Here is a 23,078-nt window from a genome sequence, read left to right as displayed (position 1 = left end):
AGGCAATATACCACCACATGTTGATCAGTTAGAAGCTCAGCTCCTCTATTTATTCAGGCCACTAATTTTATACATAAAAGTAAATTGAATTAAATAAAATGGAATTAATTATTATAATAATACCTTTACATTTATATAAGTTGATTTATATGGGGTGAGGCTCTAGTAACCCTCTCAGTGGACAGGCATTAAGAGGGAGTTACTCCTAGGGGTTTCCTGAATTTGCCTTGAAACTAGAGATGGACCGATCCGATATTACGTATCGGTATCGGTCCGATACTGATGTAAATTACTGGATCGGATATAAATAAAAAATGTAATCCAATCCATTAAATATCAAAAAAGCACCTCACAAAACTTGCGACATGGCATAACTCGGCTCATAACCGTAGCACTCGGAGCAGTATGCATCATGTGATAGAGCAGCTGTGTGTATTTGTAGCCTTGCTACCAAACCGGTGGCATTTCATCTCCGAGGAAGTGATCCCCAAGAGAAGTAAAGCAAGTGTGTAAGTTCATCTCTGAATGTTTGTAAAGCATTCCCATGTTAAGCTTAACAACCGATATATAGAGCTAGTGCCTCTTCTCTCCCTCTCCTGCTGGTACTTCAATCATGAAACTGATTAATGATCAGCTGATCGGCTTTTCTGTTGCGAGTCTGTCTCTCTTCTTTGTTTTTGGCCCACTTCGTGCCAGAAAGAGGAAACCAGCGGCTGAACAACAGCAGCACGTTTAAGCTTGATAAGCTGTTGTTAGAATTTATTTAATATTACTTTCTACACCAGGATCTTTTTCTACGTAGCTGACGGCTGGTAACTGTGCAGTGGCGGATCTAGCAAAGTTTAGCCAGGGGGGCCGATAGGGCATTAACAGGGAAAAGGAGGGCACAAAGACATGCTTTTCTTTCTTATTCTCATTTAAAATGTCTAGCTTTTAACCCTTTAAGACCTACCATAGAACCAAGTTCGCCAGAGCTTATATTATATTTTTACATGCTGTGGAGCCATTTTTGGGAGCATTTCAAGTTGCTATACATCAATACAACCATTATAGCCCAAACTTTAATAATATGTCTGCATTAGGTGCATAGTAATTACATAAATTGCAAAAAAGTGCAATAAACTACAAAAAAATTGAAAATCGTTTTTGTTTTTTTAACATATATTTTGAAGGATACAAAAAAACAACAACAGCAATAGAATAATATTAAACACAAAGTGAACCCGTCTTCCTTCATTAAATAGGTTCTTTTAGATGTTAAGGAGGAATTGACTTAACCAGGCTGGCGGAGAATGAAGACAACCGGACACCTGCGGCAGATGGGGAATCAGTGAACTTTTATTGAGACAGAGACAACCTCTCAACACAGCTCACATCAGGAGATTCCTAAGATTTGCTGTGAGGATGGGTATATATTCTCTAAAACTTACAGGAGGGGGTTGTGAGGAAAGTGCTGCATTAGCAGAAAAACAACTCCATAAAAGGAAATCGGCCTTGGGTGTTCTAGTCTCTTCGCTTGCAGATATCTTGCACCTGCAGGATGAGGCGATCGCTTCTTATCGCTCTCAAGGCCAAAGTCGTGAGCACATTTTTATTACACAGTTGCACAGTAACTTTAAAGCTGAACAATATTTAAAGCTGAATAATGTTTGATCAGATTATATTTTCTTCAAATCCCCCTTTTGACCCATCTTAAATGGGTCAACACACAAAAATAAGTAACATTCAAAGGAACACAGAGACGTGTCGAAGCCTGGCTCGAAAAACTCCTCGGGTCTTATCATTTGTCTTTATCTGTCATTGCAGATGAGGAGAAAAGAGTCCAGGCACCACCCTGCCCAGGGGTCGGCTGCAAGCAGTCTCGGTTCCCGACGAAAGCAGTAACAGCTGTCCTGCACCCAAGGATACAACGAGTCAGTGCAACCAGGGTAGTGACACAAAATTAACAGTTCCTGTAACCCAGCAACCAAAAAGCATAAGTAATGATAAAAATGTGGAGAGTACAGAGTATACTATAATAATGAGAGATATAAACGTGAAAATGTGAAAGAATAAATCAACCGTAAAATAAACCCAGAACGGTAACTGCTAAGGACATTCAAAAGTGAATATGGTAAAACGTGAGGAAGGGGTGTGGAAAAAAACAATTTATATCCAGTGGTGGGAGTACACATTCGCTCAGGCTTAAGTCCGGAGACCCTGAGAACATCGCTTAACCCTCACAACCCGACCAGACACAGTTCAACCAGATATATCCTTCAAGAGGAAGTGGGTGAGGGAAACAATTAATAACAAGCCTAATACAAAACACCACAGAGAAACAACCATTCTAGAAGCATTTAAACAAGAGAAAGACGATAATGTTCGTCACCCTCACGATCAGAGTTTTCATCATCCGTTGGCGAGGAGGTGGGAAGTTGACTAGCCAATAAAGGCATCTGCCGGGCGAGATCCTTATCCTCAGGAGTGAGAGCTGTAACAATCAGTCTCTGGAAGAGGGATCGAATGCATGGAATACAACAGCAACCGCAGGTGACTAGGACAGCAACAAAAACTGAGATGGAAACTAGGATGGAAGCTACAAGGGCCTTATATTTGCCAAACATGTTAAGCCAAGAGTCCCACATGGCAGTATCAACGCCCGAGTGTTCCTTCATTTTAACAGTAAGAGCTGTGAGACCAGTAATAGCTTTAGTGAGGGAACCATCAGGAGCTGTGTTATTGGGGATATAGGTACAGCACTCCTGACCAAAAAGGCTGCAGACTCCGCCTCTTTCTGCGAGGAGAAAATCCGTTGCGACCCTGTTTTGGAAAGCCATTAGGGAAGTGGCAGATAACTGTGCATGCACAGCTTCAAAACCATCTCGAGTGTAATTAGCCAACAGTTGCACATTAAAGTGAATGTAGTTAATTCTGTCTACATTCGCATTTATTTCAACCATCCAAAGTATCGAGGCCCATCCTGCTTTAACCTGGTCTCGCAGTTTATATTCATCGGGGACCCCACGGGGTATACCTACAGCATCAATATAGGTTGGATTATGAGCTGAACCTGGGATTAGAGAACGTTTAGAGCGGCGTTCAGAGGAGGATGGGAGGCCAACTTCGTGTACTTCTATAGAGAGATCTACTGGAGTGACTAAAACAGGTAAAATAAGAGTTATGAGAGCGCAAAGACCTGACGCATCCCGAGGGAAACCATCATATAACTTGTTATTGCCACACCACCACCACAAATCAGCCCTAGCCGTAGGTCGGAAGTTTGGTTTCATAACCGTCATCTCAGTGCACCAAGAAGAGTTCAAGCTACCTAGTTTTACTGCATTGCCAGTCAGGTTAATACAAGTGAAATTGTTCACAGCTACATCTGAAGAAAAGAAAGGTGGTTTATTAGAGACCGAGCGTTGAGTTTTAGGAAAGTGGTTTTCCAGATATGAGCAATGACCTCGTTTTGTATTGTTCATAAGATGCAGGAGGCATGCACTATTGACTGGCGCCGGTACCACTCTTAAAGTGGGGCGGGCTCCCATACACACTATGCAGTCGGAAGCCGTCTTGTCAGCAGCTTGTTCAGCTAGTAGTAACCAGTTGTTTGTTGCTCCAGAAATACCGGTTAGAATTTGGAAGAGGTCATCTTTAGACATTTTATTTGTGTCTACAATGCGTATTCGGCCGTTTCTCCCCCCGTTTGTATATGTCACCGGAGGGCCATTAAAGGTGGGGTTATCATCTTTAACTACAGAGCTTGGAGCTGCACCAACGCTAGGGCATATTTCCATTTGCCAATACAGGGCGGTGCGATCAGTCCAAGGGGCAAGTATAAATTGTTGACAGGAGGTCAAGGCCAGATCCTTTAGGGTAAAAATTAAGCCTGAAAGATCCGGTTTTTTTGCTATTCTGAGCATATTTTGGTTTCTCCAGTGCAAAGCCTGACCCCTAGAGTGCTTGGACCAATCGAGGTCCGTTTCTGACACTAAACTGGACCACTTCCACTGATGCCAACCTCCCAGGGTTATATACCACACTGAGGAGGAGAGATGTACTGCAAGGTTAAAAAGATCCCCCCCTTGGTCTTTGGTGACGGGAGTGACTGGGAAGCTAGCGAAATCTATTTCGACTACCCAACTTTTATTGTTGGGGACACAGAGAGTAATCATTCTAGTCGTACTTGGGGTACAGGAGGTAACCGTGTCTCGTTTCTTTCTAAATGGATCGGGCGTGGGCAAAACTGGAGAGGAAGTGGTGGGCAAGACCCTAGGGGCTACATTTGTCAGATTGGGACTGTCAGAAGGGGGCGAAGCTTTTGAACTTGAAGGTGTCAGAAGTGTCGGGGGCCCTTCACAGATCAGGATTATGCCAATGGGAATGAGACCCAGGGCCAGGAAGCAAACAAAGACGCAACATCTTTGCCTGCCTGTCATTTCAGGGGGAAAGGGCCAAGACATGTTTACTTAGCTTGGATGTCTTCTAATAGAGGATGATGGGGCACAGAAAGGTGGTCCAGTTCCCCCCACCTCGCCAAGGGCGTGTTCTAGGAGTTAAAGAGCAACAAAAAGTATCAGTGACACAACTTTAAATGAGCTTTCAGCGGTTAAAACTATTGCAATGTAAAATGTAAATCTTAAAAACTCAAGCCAATATAAAAGCAAAGTCATAAAAGATGTTAAAAATAGAAAAATAAAAATGTTTAGTTCAGTATGAAGAACACCCCCTTTTGTAACCAGCCGGCTTGTAGGTTGAGTTTTGGCTCCCTCAAGTGGTTGGTGATGCTGTTGCAGCTCCTTCTGACAGGTCCTTCTGCACCTCTCTCAAGGTTCTTCCTGGTTCGGTGGCAGCAGCGCACTGTGTGTAATGAAACCAGGTGTCACCTTTCCCTTCGAGCCTGACAGCGTGGGAGGTCCGCTCTGTTATGCGGTAAGGGCCTGTCCAGCGAGGCTCAGCCCACTTTCTCTTTGTGACTTTCAGGAGGACGTAGTCCATTCCAGGTGTAGCCGCCTCTTTCAGCTCTTGCTGGTTTCTTTCAGCGACCTGTGAGGAATACTGGGCAACAAAACTGCGGAGCATGTTATAATATGTCCTCGGATCGAGGTCTGAATCAGCTTCATCCGACATTAACAGGCGAGAGGAGGGGCCAGGAAAAGGCCTGCCATGCTCCAACTCAAATGGAGTGTAACCAGAGGTTTGATTTACTGAGCATCTTATGGACATTAATGCAAGAGGCAATGCCTTAACCCAATCTAATTTGGTCTGTGCACAGATTTTAGCCAATTTAGTTTTTAGAGTTTGATTCATCCTTTCCACTTTCCCCTGGGATTGGGGGTGGTAAACTGAGCCAAACTTATGTTTCAAACCTAATGCGGCTTCAACCCTCTGCAGATCGTGGTTCCTGAAATGTGAACCATTGTCCGACCTTATGACCTCGGGAAACCCATGCTGTGGTATATAATGATTAATCAGACACTTCACCACAGTTCCACTGTTTTCACTTGCTGTCGGCCAGGCTTCTGGCCAACCTGAAAATGCATCCACAGCCACCAGCAGGTACCTGTAACTACCTACTCTGTCCACCATGTCTGTGTAATCAATGATTATTTCTTTCCCTGGGCAAAGTGGGATGGGGAAGTACCCTGCTATTGGCTTGAAGGCGGGCTTGATTCCAAATTGGTTGCACTCCTTACAGGTTTTAACCATGTATTTTGTCATGTCTTTTAGATAAGGGTGCCACCAGGCGGCTAAGTTCCTCATCATTTGTGCAGGTCCCACATGCCCCACTCCATGTGCCTCTTCCATTGCTGTCTGTCTGACCCCTGGCGGTAGAATGGGCCTTCCATCTGGGCCACGCCAAACATCTGTGTTTGTGGCCCCTCTTGTTACCCATAATGATTTTTCCTGGGGGCTGGCTTTGTCCTGTAACTCTCTGATTGTGGCTAGGCCTAGTTGTATGGGTGGTCTTTCTGGAGGGGGTGTGGCTTCTGGGTCCATTACCATAATCAGGGAGGGTAAGTAACCAGCTGTCTGCTTAGCTACTAAGTCGGCCTGTTTGTTACCTAATGCCACTAAGTCCAATCCGGCACTGTGTCCTTTGCATTTTACCACTGCCACCTTAACAGGTAACAACAGTGCTTCCGCTAATTCCCTCATTTCTATCTCATGTTTAATAGGCTTTCCGCTGGCTGTCAAAAAACCAGCTCTTAGCCACTGCTTGAGCTCCACATGCACTGCTCCCACAGCATAAGCTGAATCACTGTATATATTCACTTTCTGTCCCTTTCCCATCCTTAAGGCTTCAATCACCGCTCTCAGTTCAGCTCTCTGTGCAGACTGTTGTCCTGTCAACTGCTCTGCTTTCACTGTTTTCCATCTCATGTCTGTCTGTTCCACTATTGCCCATGCAGCCTTCAACATTCCACTTTCAGTTCTGAAACAACATCCATCTGTGAACCAATCTTTTTCTGCATCCATTAGAGGTTCTGCCTGCAAATCTGGCCTGATTTTCTCCTGTACCTGCACAACCTCTTCACACATATGTGGTTCCCCTGATCCCATGTGATCAGCCATGTTTATGCCTTCATGTGAGTAGGTGATGTGTGGTGCTTCCAAAATGGTACTGAGGCGTCTCTGCCTGAGTGAAGTGAGTGTGAAGGCCTGTGAGGAGACGTAGGCCACCACACTGTGTGATGTCAAAATTTTTAGTGGGTGGTTCATCACTATGTGTGCTGTTTTCTGAATGATTTTTGCAAGTCCAGAAACGTGTTGTGTGCACGGTGGGTGGCGTTTTTCAGTGTTGTCAAGCATTACGCTTACATATGTCAACACTTTTCTCTCTCCCCCTTTTTTCTGGAACAGGATACCATTGATATGGGTTCCAGTTCCAGAAACATCAAGATGAAAAGGCAAAGCATAATCTGGCACAGCAAGGTCAGAGGCGACAGAAAGCTGTTGTTTTAACTTTATAAACGCCTGTTCTGTTTCTGTAGTCCATGAGAGGGGAGCAGAGAGGTTTCTCATGCCTTGTTCATTTACCAAAACGCGCAAAGGGGAAGTAAGGCCAACATAGTCTGGGACATAGGTCCTGCTGTAACCAGTCAGGCCCAAAAATGACAACATGTCTTTTACAGTTAGAGGTTTTGGATGGTGCAAAATGGAGTTCCTGTGTTCTGGGGACAAGGAAATACCGGACTGTGAGACCATGCGGCCTAGAAAAGAAACCTGTTTTCTTGCAATCTGTAGTTTGTTTTTGCTCACTTTAAAACCTGTGTTGGCCAGGTGGTGAAGTACCACTCTGGTGGCCTCCAAACAGATGTCAGCCGTGGGGGCAGACAGCAAAAGGTCATCCACATATTGTATTAACATACAGTCAGATGGTAGTGGGCTGGTTTGTAAAAGTTCTTTCAAACACTGATTAAACAGTCCTGGGGAGAGGGCAAATCCCTGTGGTAAGCGAGTGTAACGCCATTGTCGGCCTCTAAATGTAAATGAGAAAATGTCACGCAGTGACTCACGAAGTGGGAGGCAGAAAAAGGCATTAGCCAAGTCAATGCAGGTGAACCAGGCATGAGATGGTGGGAGGTTGGTCAAGGCAACATAAGGATTAGGCACAGGCAAAGTAGGAGTGCCAAGTAAGGCATTAATCCTTCTCAAATCATGTGCCATTCTGAACTTCCCCGTGCCTTTTTTCTCAACGGGTAGGATGGGCGTGTTCCACTTAGAGCAGGAGGGCTCCAAGACACCGGCAGTGACCAAACCAGAAATTGTTTCTGCAATCCCAGCCTCAGCCTCCGGTCTGTGTGGGTACTGAGGCTGCCACAAAGGGGTAGCAGATGACAGTTGAAAAGAGACTGGCTCCACATCAACTAAACCTACATCTGTGGGTCCAAGGGACCACAAACAATCTGGAAGAGAGTCGAGTAAAGGCGCAGCATCACAGTGGTCTGTGTGTTCTCTTCCATGTGACCCGCTGACCACTCCATGTTGCAGTGTTGAGGAATTAAAGCAATCATTTAAAATTTGGTATGTCTTGGTAGATGGAGAAAACAAAACCTGTGGGAGTTTTGTAGGTGTCCAGTCAGTGGCCGCAAGGGAACGTTTAACCATTCCACCCAGCTCCTTAGCCTGGTGTCCAGGATGTAAGGCCAGTGACACATGGGGAGCTGCCTCATCAGACATCATGTACCACTGTAATTGATCTGTTGTAAAAGTAACCGCTGCTGCCACTCCCTCCGGTGCCGCAAAAATGCACGACATGTTCAGAGACCAAGCCCGCCCCTCACACTGCTTTTGGAACATGTGCTGGTACCAGGTGGTGTCATGCCTGTCATAAAACAGTGCAACATGAGGTGGGTCAGGGGGAGGGACATAAGGATGTAGGAGTGAGAGCCACGGCCGCCATTGCTGAAAAGCAGTCCAAACTCCTGGTTCAGCAGGTGTTTCAACTTCCAATAATGCCCAGTAGATGTCAGCAGAGTCCGCCAAACAGGAGGAGGGTTGCAGCAGAAACTGACCACCTCCCTCTGGCCCATCAGAGCAGGGAAGTACAACCCCAGTAGGGAGAGTCACAGTTAGGCCTTGTGAAGAGCAGAGTATTGTGGCTCCTAATTTAATCAACAAGTCTCTTCCCAGTAAATTCACAGGCGCCTGTTTTGAACAAACATAGCTGTGTAACAAGGTCTGATCTCCAACCGTTGTGGGGAGGGGCACGGTGTAAGGCAGAGTTTTAGGTTCCCCAGATATGCCCACCACTGTAATCACTCTGTCAGTAAGTCTTTCACGAGCAACATCCTTAATGGTGGAGTACGTAGCTCCAGTGTCCACTAAAAAGCTGCTTCTTCTTCTATCTACAGTTATGGACAGCATAGGGTCCGCCGTTGTCCCTTCACCGTCCTGGGCAGTCTGTGGGGTGTCCTATAGCTGGGGACCACCCTCGTAGTACTCCCACCCCATCACAGGCATCTGTGGGGCCGGGGGCACTCCAACTACAGCACCACGAGGTCCACCTCTGTGGCCAGGATGCTGATAGGGCCCACCACGGGCTCCCCTGCCTCTTCCAGCAGCCGGGTTCAAAGGGCACGCTTTAGCCCAGTGTCCAGGTTGTCCACACCGGAAACAAACATACATCTGGCCTCCCCTACCACCTCCCATCTGACCCCTTCCCCTGAAACCACCTCTGTTTCCTCCAAATGGGGAACCTCTCTGCCCATAAGGGGCCGGGGAGTGATAAGCACCATACTGGGGGGGCTGTGGATCAGTTGGCCATGGGTTCGGATACAAATCAGGGGCAACTGGACCAGGAGGGGGAGCCGCAGCGGCCACAAGCTGCTTTTTAGGCTTGTCACCTTTTCCACCCAGGTCGTTTTTAGCTTTCTGCAGCTGAACCTTCAACAGTTGCAACTGTAAATCTTCGACGCTCTCCGCTTTATCATCAGACTTAATCTGCACTTTGTTAAGATTAAAAATCAAATGTTTCTTCCAGATTGCAAAGTCACAGTCCTGCAAATCAGGATTATCCTCCATTTTCTGGCTTACTGACTCCGGAATGCCCCTCAGCACCGCCCTTCTAAACCACATGCTCTGTGAACAAGTCCTACTGGGGTGATGACCTGTATGGTTCACCCAGTCTTCAACAGCCTGATTTAGATAATGGGTGGGATTTTGCTTTCCCTCCCATTTAAATTTCTGTAAGGTGCCTTGATTTTTGGGTGGGAATTGTTTGCGCAGGGCCGGTCCAATAAACCTCAAGGCCTGCATTAGTGGCACCTCGTTCTCATGCATGGTAGTACCCGCATTTTGTTCCAGGTCCGCTGCCTGAGATCGGGATGTGCACCTAGTTATAATAGCTCTAAAATCTCCCAGTGCGAGGTCCTGTCCAGCTGTGTATTTATCCAAACCAGCCAACCAGGCATTCCCTCCCTCCGTTATGTCAGGGAGTTTGTCCACTAGGGCCTGGACATCTCCGAATGAATAAGGTTGATACACTGGTCTACGTTGCGCTTTAGTCTGGACCAGGGGAAATATGCCTGGAGGCTGAGGCACAGGGCCCTTAGATCTAGTCTGATATCCTAAACTGGGAGGGGTAGAGGGGGGTGTATTGTTAAGGTCACTGAGTTCATCATCAGTATCCTCAGTTTCTTCCCCGCCTGGTGGGGTAGCAGTGTCAGCAAAAACGTGGGCTAAACTCATCTGTGTTTCCGGATCCTGACGGCCCACCAAAGACATGGTAACTGTGACATTTGGTGAAGTGCCAGGCTCAGTTTTTGCAGTAGCGGTCAGATCTCCTTTAACAGCGACAGGAGTGCTGGCAAAGGGGTTGGACCGGGAAAGAGGGGCTGACGCAACACGATTATTCACCTGGACCACTGACCTATGTTCATTTAAGCAGCTGCGTAATGCTGCTTCTTGATCAGTTAATTGTTGTTCAGTGGGTTCCTGTCTGTTCATTCGAACCGCAAATGGTGCGCTCGCAGGGGGGTCAGTTAGGCCCTCAGATCCGGTTCCAAAACAATGGGACATAGAAGAGGGGGCTCTACTACTAGCTGAGGATGTCGCCGACAGAGAGGAGCTTCCTGGGCAAAAATGCTTGGTATCTATGGGAGTTGGAGCTACGGGCGGTTCTTCTCCAATAGTCATTATTCCACCAGAGATATTAAGTACCGGATATATGCCTGCTGAGGGAGGAGTTGAGGCAGAATAGGGAGGTGGCTGAGACCTATTTTTCTTCATGTGTGGTTTTGCAGTTTCCCATAAACACACCCAGTGATTAAATTTAGCTTTGCGGCCTGCGTGCTTATCTGCTTCCTTTCTGTGTCTCACCCCGCTCATCACACCTGCACCTGCTGCTGCTGAGTTGGCTTCTTCCTCTTTCTCTTTTGCCTGCATAGCCTTATTCTGCCAAATTATTCCCCAGTTACCACTACTCCCCTCGTCCTTTCCCTTTTCTTTCATTAACCTTTCAGCTGTTTTCCTCAATGACTCTTTCTGCTTTTTTGCTTCTTTAGGCTGGTGTGTGGAGTTGATGACTGTCTCAACACATGTTAATTGTTCTCCCAATGTGCTAAGAATAACACCGGGACCCCAACCATCATCATTAGTTTCTCGATCTAATTCTCCATCCATTTTACTGTCAATGGAGGAGTGTTCTTTTATTGATTTTAAAGGAGAATTTGGGCCAGCTGGGTTTCTGCCTCTGTTAGGCACTAACAGCTGGGGCGCTGCTTTAAAGGTGAGTCAGCACTGAAATATCCCTTCAGGTGTTACCAAGCTTCTACCAAACCGGAGTCTGGCGGGTAACCTTGCCTAGAGCTTCCTGATAGGGGTGCTAGTTGGTTGTCACCTTGTTCACACGTCTCATTCACACTTCATACATTACCTGCAGTCACTCATTACCCTCCTTATGTATGTAATAAATGTGTAAAAAAAAAAATTCTATGTGTGGTGTATTATTTTAACCAAAAGAGGAACCTAGTTCCTTTAATTGTGTAATCTGTGAACAACGGAGAACCAAACTGTCCTGCCCAGTGTTCCACAGCAAGCATTCAGCGTGTATTTATGTGTGTCCAATATCAAACAGAACATCAAAACATTTAAAACACTAAAATCATCGGGGTTTTAAGAAGAGATCCGTTTTCTCCTATTGATCAAAGGGACCCCTCCTTTGGACTCCAACCAGTACTTCTCCTTTTTAAGTTTTAGAGGATCTTTTCTAATAAAGTCCTCTGGGCCTTCCTAACCCTTCTGTAGTTTAGAGAATATTACTAAAAAATATTCTCAAGGCCTTTAACCTTTTAATTTGTTTAGAAAGGCGTTACTAATAAACCCTTTCAAGGTCCCAGACCTGCACTGAGGTATGTATCCGACACCGGAGAGCAACCCGTCGGCTGCAACCGTGGTCAGACCTCAGTTCACTCTTATCTTTATTCACTTATTCACTTATTTCTTATTCACTTATCTCTTATTCACTTATTTCTTATTCACTTGTCTGATTCTCAACAAGCCTTAAGTAAGCCAGACAATTTTGGTTATGAATTACTAGGAGTTTGGACACTAAGTATTTTTATAATGTTCAATATAGCAGAAATAAAAGGTCTGCTTACCTTGTTTTTGTGTGCACACAGCTTTTGTCCAAACTCCGTTCACTCAGACCACGGCCGAAGTCCTCCCATCCGTTCCAGTTGACCTGGAGCGGATCCTGTTCGTGACGCCAATTGAAGGATACAAAAAAACAACAACAGCAATAGAATAATATTAAACACAAAGTGAACCCGTCTTCCTTCATTAAATAGGTTCTTTTAGATGTTAAGGAGGAATTGACTTAACCAGGCTGGCGGAGAATGAAGACAACCGGACACCTGCGGCAGATGGGGAATCAGTGAACTTTTATTGAGACAGAGACAACCTCTCAACACAGCTCACATCAGGAGATTCCTAAGATTTGCTGTGAGGATGGGTATATATTCTCTAAAACTTACAGGAGGGGGTTGTGAGGAAAGTGCTGCATTAGCAGAAAAACAACTCCATAAAAGGAAATCGGCCTTGGGTGTTCTAGTCTCTTCGCTTGCAGATATCTTGCACCTGCAGGATGAGGCGATCGCTTCTTATCGCTCTCAAGGCCAAAGTCGTGAGCACATTTTTATTACACAGTTGCACAGTAACTTTAAAGCTGAACAATATTTAAAGCTGAATAATGTTTGATCAGATTATATTTTCTTCAATTTCTAGTTAGAGAAATTTAAGAGGCTTATCCCTCAAAACTGTAAATACAAAAAAGTTACACAAACTAGTTTCCCACCACAGGAAATTTATTTTGAGTGTCTTCATAGTTTTATTTTTGAAATACACCAATTTTTATATACTGCAGGAAAAACGAAAATAAATATTATAGTGCAAATTTGCAAAATAACAGCATATGCATCAAAATAAACTATTTCCAGCAGTGCAATATGAGTCTTAAGCATCCCAGAAACGACACAGAAAGTCATAAAGTCAAACATAACTTTTTAAAACACATAACAAGTAAAACACAAGCTCATAAGGCCCCGATCGTAAAAAACTACATTTCCGCAAAATGCCGTCACTTCCGGTTTCGGGCAGGTCATGCGGTCATGTGATAGTTCGCGCTGATGGACGTAGGAAGTGTTACAAACAGCTGATGGATCGGCGAAGCGTGTTTCTGGAATATCATGTTTTTGTTGCTGCAAGTGCTTTTTATGCAGTTTTTGCAAAGCTATATGTGGAAGGAAACTGTGACCGAGGACAAGCTGATGGCATAAGATGTAAGTACAACTCCTCCAGTTTCATATGCAAAAAAAATTATTGCGCTAGCTTACTTGGTTGCAGAGCTACCGGGATTTAAAAATAGTTACGCAATACAGAGCGTGCCCGCTCCGATCGGCTGTAAAGGGTTAATAAATGATTATCTGAATCTTACACCCAAAGTTTTAATCTGATGTAAAATGTATAGAAGTCCATTACTGTATATAGTAACAGTTAAGTCTAATATACCCTAGTAAGCTATACTACTTTTTCCTTTGGAAAGATACCATCTGTGCAGTCTGCAATTCTGTTGAAGAAAGATGTTGAATTTATTTAATTATTCACGAAAAATAATTTATTTCTGTGCATTTCTTTTCACACTGCATCAAATTAAAGTCGATTACGTCTATTAAGCATCATGAGGTGGAGGGTGGTTCCCTATTTTTTTTTGCTGGGAGCTTGCAACCCTATTAGTTAGGTTGCATAATATTTCTGCTAAGTACTCTTTAAAATCAGAATCAGAATACTTTATTGATCCCTGGGGGAAATTATGTTTTGTTACAGTGCTCCATTATAAACCAACATTAAGACAAGGCAGACAATACACTAACTAAGAATAGTACAATATATACATATATATACACACATACATACATACATACATACATACATACATAAGTCACTCATAAATAAATAGCTGAAAAAGAAACATGTGTAGTTATAGCAGCAAACAGTGTGTTAAGTGGATGCGTTGTACAGGGAGATGGCCACAGGCAGGAAAGATTTCCTGTGTCGTTCAGTGGTGCTTTTCGGTAATCTCAGTCTCTCACTGAACGTGCTCCTGTGACTGACCAGCATGTCATGGAGTGGGTGGGAGGTGTTATCCAACATTGTCTTTATCTTGGAAAGCATCCGCCTCTCCGACACCACCTTGAGGGAGTCCAGCTCCATCCCCACAACATTGCTGGCCTTACGGATTAGTTTATTGAGTCTGTTGGCATCTGCGACCCTCAGCCTGCTCCCCCAGCATGCAACAGCATAGAGGATCGCACTGGCCACAACAGACTCATAGAAAATCCTCAGCATTTTCCGGCATATGTTGAAGGACCTCAGTCGCCTCAAAAAAATAGAGACGACTCTGGCCCTTCCTGTAAAGTGCTGTGGTGTTTTTAGCCCAGTCCAGTTTATTGTCAATGTGTACTCCAAGGTATTTATAGTCCTCCACAATGTCAACACTGACCCCCTGGATTGAAACAGGGGTCGAGTGTTTCCTGGTCTTCCTGAAGTCCACGATCAGTTCCTTGGTCTTTGCCACGTTGAGCTGCAGATGATTCTGCTCACACCACGTGACAAAGGAGTCGACCACAGCCCGGTACTCTGTCTCATCATCCCTGCTGATGCATCCAACCACCGCAGAGTCATCAGAAAACTTCTGAAGATGGCAGGTCTCTGTGCAGTGGCTGAAGTCTGTGGTGTAGAGGGTGAAGAGGAAGGGGGAGAGGACAGTCCCCTGTGGTGCCCCTGTGTTGCTGATCACCTTGTCAGACACACACTGTGGGAGACGTACATATTGTGGTCTTCCTGTCAGGTAATCAACAATCCAGGACACCAGAGAAGCATCCACCTGCATCGCTGCTAACTTATCACCCAGGAGGGTCGGCCTGATGGTATTGAAAGCACTGGAAAAGTCAAAAAACATGACCCTCACAGTGCTCGCCGGCTGGTCCAGATGGGTGTAGACACGATTGAGCAGGTAGATGATGGCGTCCTCAGTTCCGAGACGAGGCTGATAAGCGAACTGAAGGGGATCCAGATGTGGTCTTACTATGGGTCGCAGCTGGTCCAGGATGAGCCTTTCCAGGGTCTTCATGATGTGAGAGGTCAGTGCCACGGGCCTGTAATCCTGGGGGCCACTGGGACGAGGCGTCTTTGGTACAGGGACGAGGCATGATGTCTTCCACATCACCGGGACCCTCTGCAGACTCAGACTCAGCATAAACAGTTTATGAAAGACTCCACACAGCTGGGGGGCACAGGTCTTGAGGACAAGGGGACTCACTCCGTCTGGTCCAGCAGACTTGCCTGAGTGAAGTCTCCTCATTCAACCTGGTATTGAGTAAAGGTGATGGGTGGGGGAGGGGTGTCAGGAATCTCACAGGAGGCAACAGCGCCATGTGAAGAGAGAGGCTGGCACAGTGGTGTGGCTCTGGATTCCAGGCTGACTACAGGTGAGGTTGTGGGGGTGGGAGCAGACACTGTGGTGTCGAATCTATTGAAAAACAGATTCAACTTGTTGGCTCTATTCTCACCTCCCTCAGCTCCCCTGCTGTTGGTTGGCCTGAATCCAGTGATGGTCTTCATGCCCCTCCACACCTCTCTCATGCTGTTCTGCTGGAGTTTCCACTCCAGCTTCCTCCTGTAATTGTCCTTAGCCTCTCTGATCTTGTCCTTTAGTAACACCTGGATCTTCCTCACCTCCTCTTTGTTGCCCCCTCTGAAAGCCCTCTTCTTGTTGTTGAGGAGGGCTTTGCTGTCCTTAGTCACCCACGGCTTGTTATTTGGGTAACAATGAACAGTCCGAGCTGGAACAACGGAGTCGGTGCAGAAAGTTATGTAGTCTGTGATACACTCAGTAAGCCCATTGATGTCCTCGGCGTGAGGCTCACAGAGTGTTTCCCAGTCGGTCACCTCGAAACAGCCCTGTAGTTCTGCTATTGCCTCCTCTGACCACCTCCTAACAGTCCTGGTGGTCACAGGTTCCCTCCTCACAATTGGCACATAGCGGGGGATGAGGTGAATCAGGTTATGATCTGACCTACCAAGTGGGGGGAGGGAGGAGGAGCTGTATGCATCCCTGACGTTAGCATACAGTAAGTCTAAGATTTTCTCTCCCCTGGTGGGACAGTCCACATATTGTTTGAATGTTGGTAGTGTATTGTCCAGTGATACATGGTTGAAGTCACCCGAGATCACAATAAAGGCACCCAGGTGCTGAGTCTGTAACCGAGCTATGGCAGAGTGGATAGTGTCACATGCAGCTGTGGGGTTAGCAGAGGGAGGAACATAAACAGCCACCAAGATGACGTGAGAGAATTCCCTGGGTAAATAATACGGCCTGAGTCCAACAGCACACAGTTCAGTGTCCGGGCAACAAATCCTTTCTTTGATTGTTATGTTGGCAGGGTTACACCACCGATTGTTAACTAAAACAGCAAGCCCACCTCCTTTCCGCTTACCGCTAGCAATGCTGTCCCCGTCCGCCCGAACAGTCTGGAAGCCTTCCACGGAAGCATTCTCATCGGGAATGTCCTGGTGCAGCCATGATTCGGTGAAACACATCAGGCTACACTCTCGGTATTCCCTCTGACTCCGTACCAGTGCTGAGAGCTCCTCGATTTTAATTGCCAACGATCGCACATTTCCCATCACGATAGACGGCAGACACGGTTTAAACCTCCTCCTTGCTTCGAGCCTCCGCTGTCTCACCGTCACCTTTTTTCTTCTTTTCTGTCCTTGACCTCTGCATCCCCGATGTGTTTTCCTCCAAATTTCAGCTGGTACTTCTGCGGGCCTGGCCAGCGAGCCGGCCGGCATCAGGGCGATCAGCTGATCTCTGGAGTAAACAGTCCGTGAGTGTAGGAGATGTGCCGCGGTCCCGTTCCTTGATAAAAGTAACAGTTCCACGGCCACCAGAAGAACAAAAACTCTCTCAATCCACATGATTGAGTAAGAGATAGAAAACGGATGAAAATACAAGTCAGAAAAAAAAAGAATACGTAAGAAAAAAAGAGCTAAACTAAGAGAAAAGCAGGAGCGACTGTAACAGGCTGCACGCTGGTTGGCGCATGCGCACAAAATACCAGAATAGGAAGGATGGAGTAGGTTTAGGTTTATTAGATTGATCAGTATTGCTGAACTATGAAATATTTTGGGTGCAGTGTATTTTTTTATTTTTATTTTTTACACATACAGGTATAACAGAATAGCTTTAGTGTTGTTGTTTATTTAAACTTGGTTATGAACTTATACAAAATGCAGCAAGATATTAAAAAAAACAGTTTTATTAATTAAAAAACACACTATATCGGATTCACATCGGTATCGGCAGATATCCAAATTTATGATATCGGTATCGGACATAAAAAAGTGGCATCGTGCTATCTCTACTTGAAACACCCTACGAAAGGCATTTTTCCCTCGACAGTGTGGTTTGTTATCAGAGCTCTGTGATTTGATTATTGGGTAGGGGACAGGAGCAGAGTCTGGCAGTCTGATGCCTGACTGAACAATTTGGCTTTAGGATCAGGGAACATTACATTTTGATGGATAAGCAGCCTGAGCTTGTGCATGAGGTTGAAAAGTAACCAGCTAGTTATAATAAACTGGCTCGATTCTGGAGCCAGTCTCCCGAAGAGGTGCTGGACTCTGTACTCTCAGTAATGCCGGGCTCACACTGTGCGATTTTGTCAGTCGCGCAATTCAGCTCCTGCTCAAACTGTACGATTGACTCGTAGGGGTTAGAAGTTTGTAGGTCACGATGCAGGGTCTCACACTATATGACCCGATGCTCTGATGCGATCTGAGTGCTCACACTGTGCGTCCATAAAATGAAGGTTATAACAGAAATTCTGTCGCTTGCTCTCCCTCTCTGTCTTTCACTCACACAGACACACCACCACCATCAACTTTGCTAAATTGCTAATGAAAAACACTGATCAGGCAGCTGTGATTGAGCAGCAATGTCCATCCAACTATTTTCACGGTTGTTGTGGTCGTGATAATTTTGTGAGGTTACACCAAAAAGGCTCGGATGAGCTTTCCAAAGTTCTACAAGTGCGTCCATCGCTTGTGTCCAGATCACACGCTGCACTGCCGTGCTGCGCCGTCTTTTTCGCTGACATTTGTGTTTGCGCGTGCGCAGTGTGAGAAACTGCGGTGACACCCTCGCGACCAAGCGATTGATGATCGGGAGCTGGTCGTGAGGTGTTACTCGCTTCTCGTTACCCCACGTATACTACACGATGCACAACGCACGATGAAGGCCAAAATCGGGCCGATCGCCAAAACGGTCGCACGACTCAAAAATCGGCTCAAAATGGGCCAAAAATCGCACAGTGTGAGCCCGGCATAAGATGCACTGAGCACTGGTGGATATTGTTTTATTCCCGTCATTGATTAAAGAAAAGAAGAGCAACCCTAGGTTTCTCTTCAGCACTGTAGCCAGGCAGACAAAAAGTCAGAGGCTGTTGCGCAAACCATTCCTTTAATGTTAACTAGTAATGACTTCATGAACTTCTTAACAAATAAAATTTTAACCATTAGAGAAAAAACTGCTCGTAATGTTCGAGCATTTTTAATGCTCGAACACACACACACACACACACACACACACACACACACACACACACACACACACACACACTTTTAAATAGAATATATGTAAATACATTAACAAGTTAGGGACAACAATTCTAATTTCCTGATTTCAGTTTTTCACAACATAAAGCTTTTTTAACCAATAACTACAGTGAACAATATAAATATATAAACAGTGCAAACTATTTTCAGTGACAAGATATGCTGTATACTTTATATTCACTTCTACTCTAAATGGCACAGCAGCCTCAGAGAAAACAAGAAGGAGGCATCTTCAACATAAGTACATACAAGGCAGCTCACTTTACCATAAATTGTATGGGTGTGCATCAATCTCTGCATATTTAGCAAAAAAGCGCCATTTCTTCACTCAGTAAGTGATGATTGAGCTTCAGCAGCAGTATGCTCTAAAGCAGGGGTGTCACGGCTGGGAAGGCGAGCCGTGTGGTGTGGAGGAAGGAGGACCCAAGATGCAAGCAGTGGATGAAAATGCTAGTGAAGTTTATTTACAAGGTGTAGTGGCAAACAAGCAGTGGGGCATGACAAATAGCTGAAAACACCTAAACTGGGAGAACTAAAATAACAGACCTGGGAGCATACGACAAAGGGATGAGAGGCAGATGAGCAGGAGCAGGAGCAGGAGTAACACCGAGTAACACCGAGTAACACCGAGTAACACCGACTGACACAGACAAACCAGCAACAGGCAGGAGAACAAACAGGGCTTAAATACACACACCAGTAATCAGGGGATGAGAGACAGGAGGGCAACACAGCTGGGAGGAATCAGAGCTGACGGGACAGGGGAAATGTAAACTGAACACACTCACATCAGACAGAGACCTTCACAATAAAACAGGAAACTCAGACACGGGGAACCAAACAAGACACAGAACTAAACGGACAGCTTCACAAACAGACAGGGTGACACCATAGACAGACAGAGGGAACACAGAGAAGTGGGAGCAGGCAGGCAAAGAACAGAAACCTAACAAATGGCAAAATCACAACAGAATACACACTCGGAATGAACAAAAACATAAGGAAACACAAAACACTGAGTCCTCAGACTCAGGACCATGACAAGGGGTCTCAAACTCAAATGAGCCGCGGACCACTTCTGGCACTGTCATCTCATTGGAGGGCCACTTTAGTGTCCAAGTAGTACAAAGAAAACAAACACGAAAACACCCACTAATATTTCCTGAAATGTAGTGTTTTTATTTAATTAATTAATTTAATTCCAAATATTGTGTAACAAGACAAAATTGCAAACATGAATGCAATTTTTTTCTCACTCTTAACTATCTGAAGCCTTTCAGTTTCATTTGTCATATGCAAGTTAGCACAGGGTCAACACTGCAATGAAATTTATTTGACGAGCAGAAGACAGTCACTCAGCAGTATAGTACAGTAGAGTACAGTAGTTTCATTGAACTACCAAATAAACAGCTCTTTCTGGCCAGACACGTGGCAGCACTTTTGCTACATTTATGTATAAAAATGCAGGCATAAGCGTACACATTAGTTTTCGACTGCAAGTGAAAACTGTTTTCTTTCCAAATAATCTGTCACTGAACTAACACAGCCACTCTCTCAACATATTTGAACTCTCTTCTTACCTCGGCCAGGTCCGCGGCTCCGAACCATGGTAAGGAGACCTCTGGCTAATACTTTGGGTTCCGTGTCGGGCTCGTAGCCGGGAAGTAGCTTTACTATCTGGGTCATCTTTGCTAGCGAGAGACAGAAAGAGGCGTTGAAAGGCTGCTCGAGCAGAACTTTATTGTTTCGGAGGAAAACCCGAACACAGTGTACAGTCGAGTTTAAATAGCTTACGTACAACTGGGCTCGTCAGGCACTCTTTTTGGCTGCAGTAGTTATTTTTATATTTACATGCTTCCATCTCCCGTTTCTGCTCGGTAGCACCTCGTAATTTTCAACGTTCCTTTTTCTCCCTCCCTCACGCTCACACACATACAGCGGGAGGGGCGGTCCCACATGTTTTTCCTGCAGCAAGGACTACACCGCCCATGAGGCTACAGTCTTAAAGGGCCATGCCTGTAACACTCTGCCGTCATCTTAAATAATTTTTCGTGTAATAGTTTTTTAAAAATATTTCTTCACATCAATATGCAGCCGCAAGTTGAGGTGACATGGGCCGCATATGGCCTGCGAGTTTGAGACCCCTGCTCTAAAGATTTTTGCTGTGAAGCTGTAACTGTTCAGCAGTGAACAGGAATCTCGCACAGTCTTTCACAAGCTCCAGATGCAGGAAGAGATGTAGTGATTTTGATTGACAGCTTCTTGATTGAGGAAAACTATCCAATAGATCAGGGGTCGGCAACCCTGGGCACTCGTGCCACAGCTGGCATGCGAAGGGTTAACTGATGGCACGACCCGCAGTGCACATCGCAAATTAGCTCACATAGACACATTAGTTGTGCCGCTTCTTAATGACAGTATCTTAGCTAACAACAACAAAACTACCAGATTCATCTTGTAATTGGTTGAAAATCACTTCGCCTACCGGTAGGGTTGCCAACTCCCTGAAAAATAAATAAGGGACACCTCGTGGCCAGGGCCGGGCAACCCAGTTGTCTTCACCCTTCCCAGTGTGGTAGCTCTTTTTTTGTGTGTGTGAAATTATTTTTTAATCATTTGACTTGAATTTGATTTAAGTAGATGCATATTCTTTGTGATATGACCATATGGGAAACAAATGATCATTTAGCCATTTATTTTTAGCTCAAAATGACAACAGTAACACAGTAAAACAGGTCTCTTTCTTAAACAGAAGCCTGTCATGCTTAACTTTTGAGAATATAAGTAAATCTTTCTTTAAAAGAACTCTGTCCTGCTTAACTTAAAATTATATAAATTAATAGAAAACAATAGAACAAAATCATTCTTGTAACTGTGCACATATAGTGCATTTAGTACAATTGGCTTCAGTTGACGTATCAGCTTTTCTAATGCTAATCAGCTGCTCCTGTTTGTAAACCCACTTGTTCCCATGATTACGCATCTTAACTCATCATCATTATTCATCTATGTATTACTTTTATGTATTAGTCATCTATTTGTTGTAATCATCTATCCTTGCAGTTGTTTATTACACAAAATAAATTATATTATCACACTTCTGGCCACATAGCGCTGATATTCACCGCACATGCCCATATTAACCTTAACCAGAGGGTTTAAACAAAAACAAACCAATGCTTACATACCATATCTACTTCTGCCGTGGCCTGGTGGACAAAAAATTGGTTAAGGGTTCCCCGAGCTTTCACGCCCCTCATGTTCTTCATGTGCCCACCATTAGAAGCATGCCTATGGAAAAAGTGCGCCGGCATACAGTGCAGTGCGCTTTATAGATGTTATCGTGCACTTTTCCAGCCAGGTGTTTTCCTTTTCCCATTCCTCCCTGTACTTTTGCAGCATATTTTTCTTTCTCTGAGGGGAACAAACATTGCTGCTGTAATGCTGGGCTTATACTGTGCGATTTTTGGCCCATTTTGAGCCGATTTTTGAGTCATGCGACCGATTTGGTGATCGGCCCAATTTTGGCCTTCATCGTGCAGTATACGTGGGGTAACGAGAAGCGATTAACACCTCGAGCAGCTCCCGATCATCAATCGCTCGTGAGGGTGTCACCGCAGCTGCTCACGCGCAAACACGTAAACGTCGGTGAAAAAGACGGAGCAGCACGGCTGTGCAGCCTGTGATCTGGACACAAGCGATGGAGGCACAACTTGTAGAACTTTGAAAAGCTCATCCAAGCCTTTTCCATGTGGCATCACAAAATTATCACGACCACAACAACCGTGAAAATAGTTGGATTTACATTGCTGCTCAATCACAGCTGCCTGATCAATGTTTTTCATTAGCAATTTAGCAAAGTTGATGGTGGTGGTGTGTCTGTGTGAGTGAAAGACAGAGAGAGCGAGCGACAGATTTTCTGTTATAACCTTCATTTTATGGAGGCACAGTGTGAGCACTCAGGTCGCATCAGAGCATCGGGCGGTATAGTGTGAGACCTGCATCGTGACCTACCAACTTCTAACCCCTGCGAGTCAATCGTGCAGTTTGAAAATCGCCCAGTGTATGTCCAGCTTTAGGTGTACTGACGTCCGAGACTTGCACCGCAGTGTCGGCGTTTGTTTCCCTGTTGGCCATGCTTCTTGTTGTGGTCATCTGTTGTCTTCCGGTATTTTCTCCGTAAGCGACCTTTCCTCGACCAATGAGATGAGCGGTAATCTGAATTGTCATACTCGAATTGTCATAAGTGTGCTGTCAGTTCATTGGTCACAAAGCAGGGGAGGGGCTGGGAATTATGTTTTCCAACAAAGCGTTAATTCCATTAACATTTATAGACTACTTTTGATTCTCACTGTATTACGGGACAAAGTGCGTCCTTTATTAGCTCAATACGGGACGTGTACTTTTGTTTCGAA

General features: G+C 45.1%; 2 protein-coding genes across 4 annotated transcripts; both read right to left on the bottom strand.

Moving 5' to 3' along the window:
- Positions 1-1,315: 1,315 nt before the first annotated feature.
- LOC146559896 (uncharacterized) lies at positions 1,316-12,698 on the bottom strand. Of its 3 annotated transcripts, none has more exons than XR_014888189.1 (2): positions 12,087-12,698; positions 1,316-1,892 (listed from the first exon to the last, which is right to left on the bottom strand). XR_014888189.1 is itself a non-coding variant. In XM_085243656.1 (2 exons), exon 2 carries the CDS (start codon positions 4,443-4,445, stop codon positions 2,340-2,342), a length of 2,106 nt encoding a protein of 701 aa, XP_085099782.1. In that variant the 5' UTR covers positions 4,446-5,053; positions 12,087-12,698; the 3' UTR covers positions 1,930-2,339. The 3 variants fall into 3 exon arrangements, 2 of the variants coding, with proteins under 2 accessions (XP_085099782.1, XP_085099784.1); XM_085243656.1 differs by lacking the exon at positions 1,316-1,892 and adding an exon at positions 1,930-5,053; XM_085243658.1 differs by lacking the exon at positions 1,316-1,892 and adding an exon at positions 1,930-5,040.
- On the bottom strand, positions 8,341-12,091 carry LOC146559897 (uncharacterized). The gene has a single exon (XM_085243653.1). It carries the CDS (start codon positions 11,107-11,109, stop codon positions 8,902-8,904), a length of 2,208 nt encoding a protein of 735 aa, XP_085099779.1. The 5' UTR covers positions 11,110-12,091; the 3' UTR covers positions 8,341-8,901.
- Positions 12,699-23,078: the final 10,380 nt, after the last annotated feature.

Source organism: Mchenga conophoros, linkage group LG14, assembly GCF_057382185.1.
Source record: "Mchenga conophoros isolate Kocher_MC1m ecotype Shallow Benthic linkage group LG14, M_conophoros_male_GT1.1, whole genome shotgun sequence".
Taxonomy (NCBI): domain Eukaryota; kingdom Metazoa; phylum Chordata; class Actinopteri; order Cichliformes; family Cichlidae; genus Mchenga; species Mchenga conophoros.
Note: the sequence above shows the minus strand (reverse complement) of the source record. Positions and strands in the feature narration are given on the sequence as shown.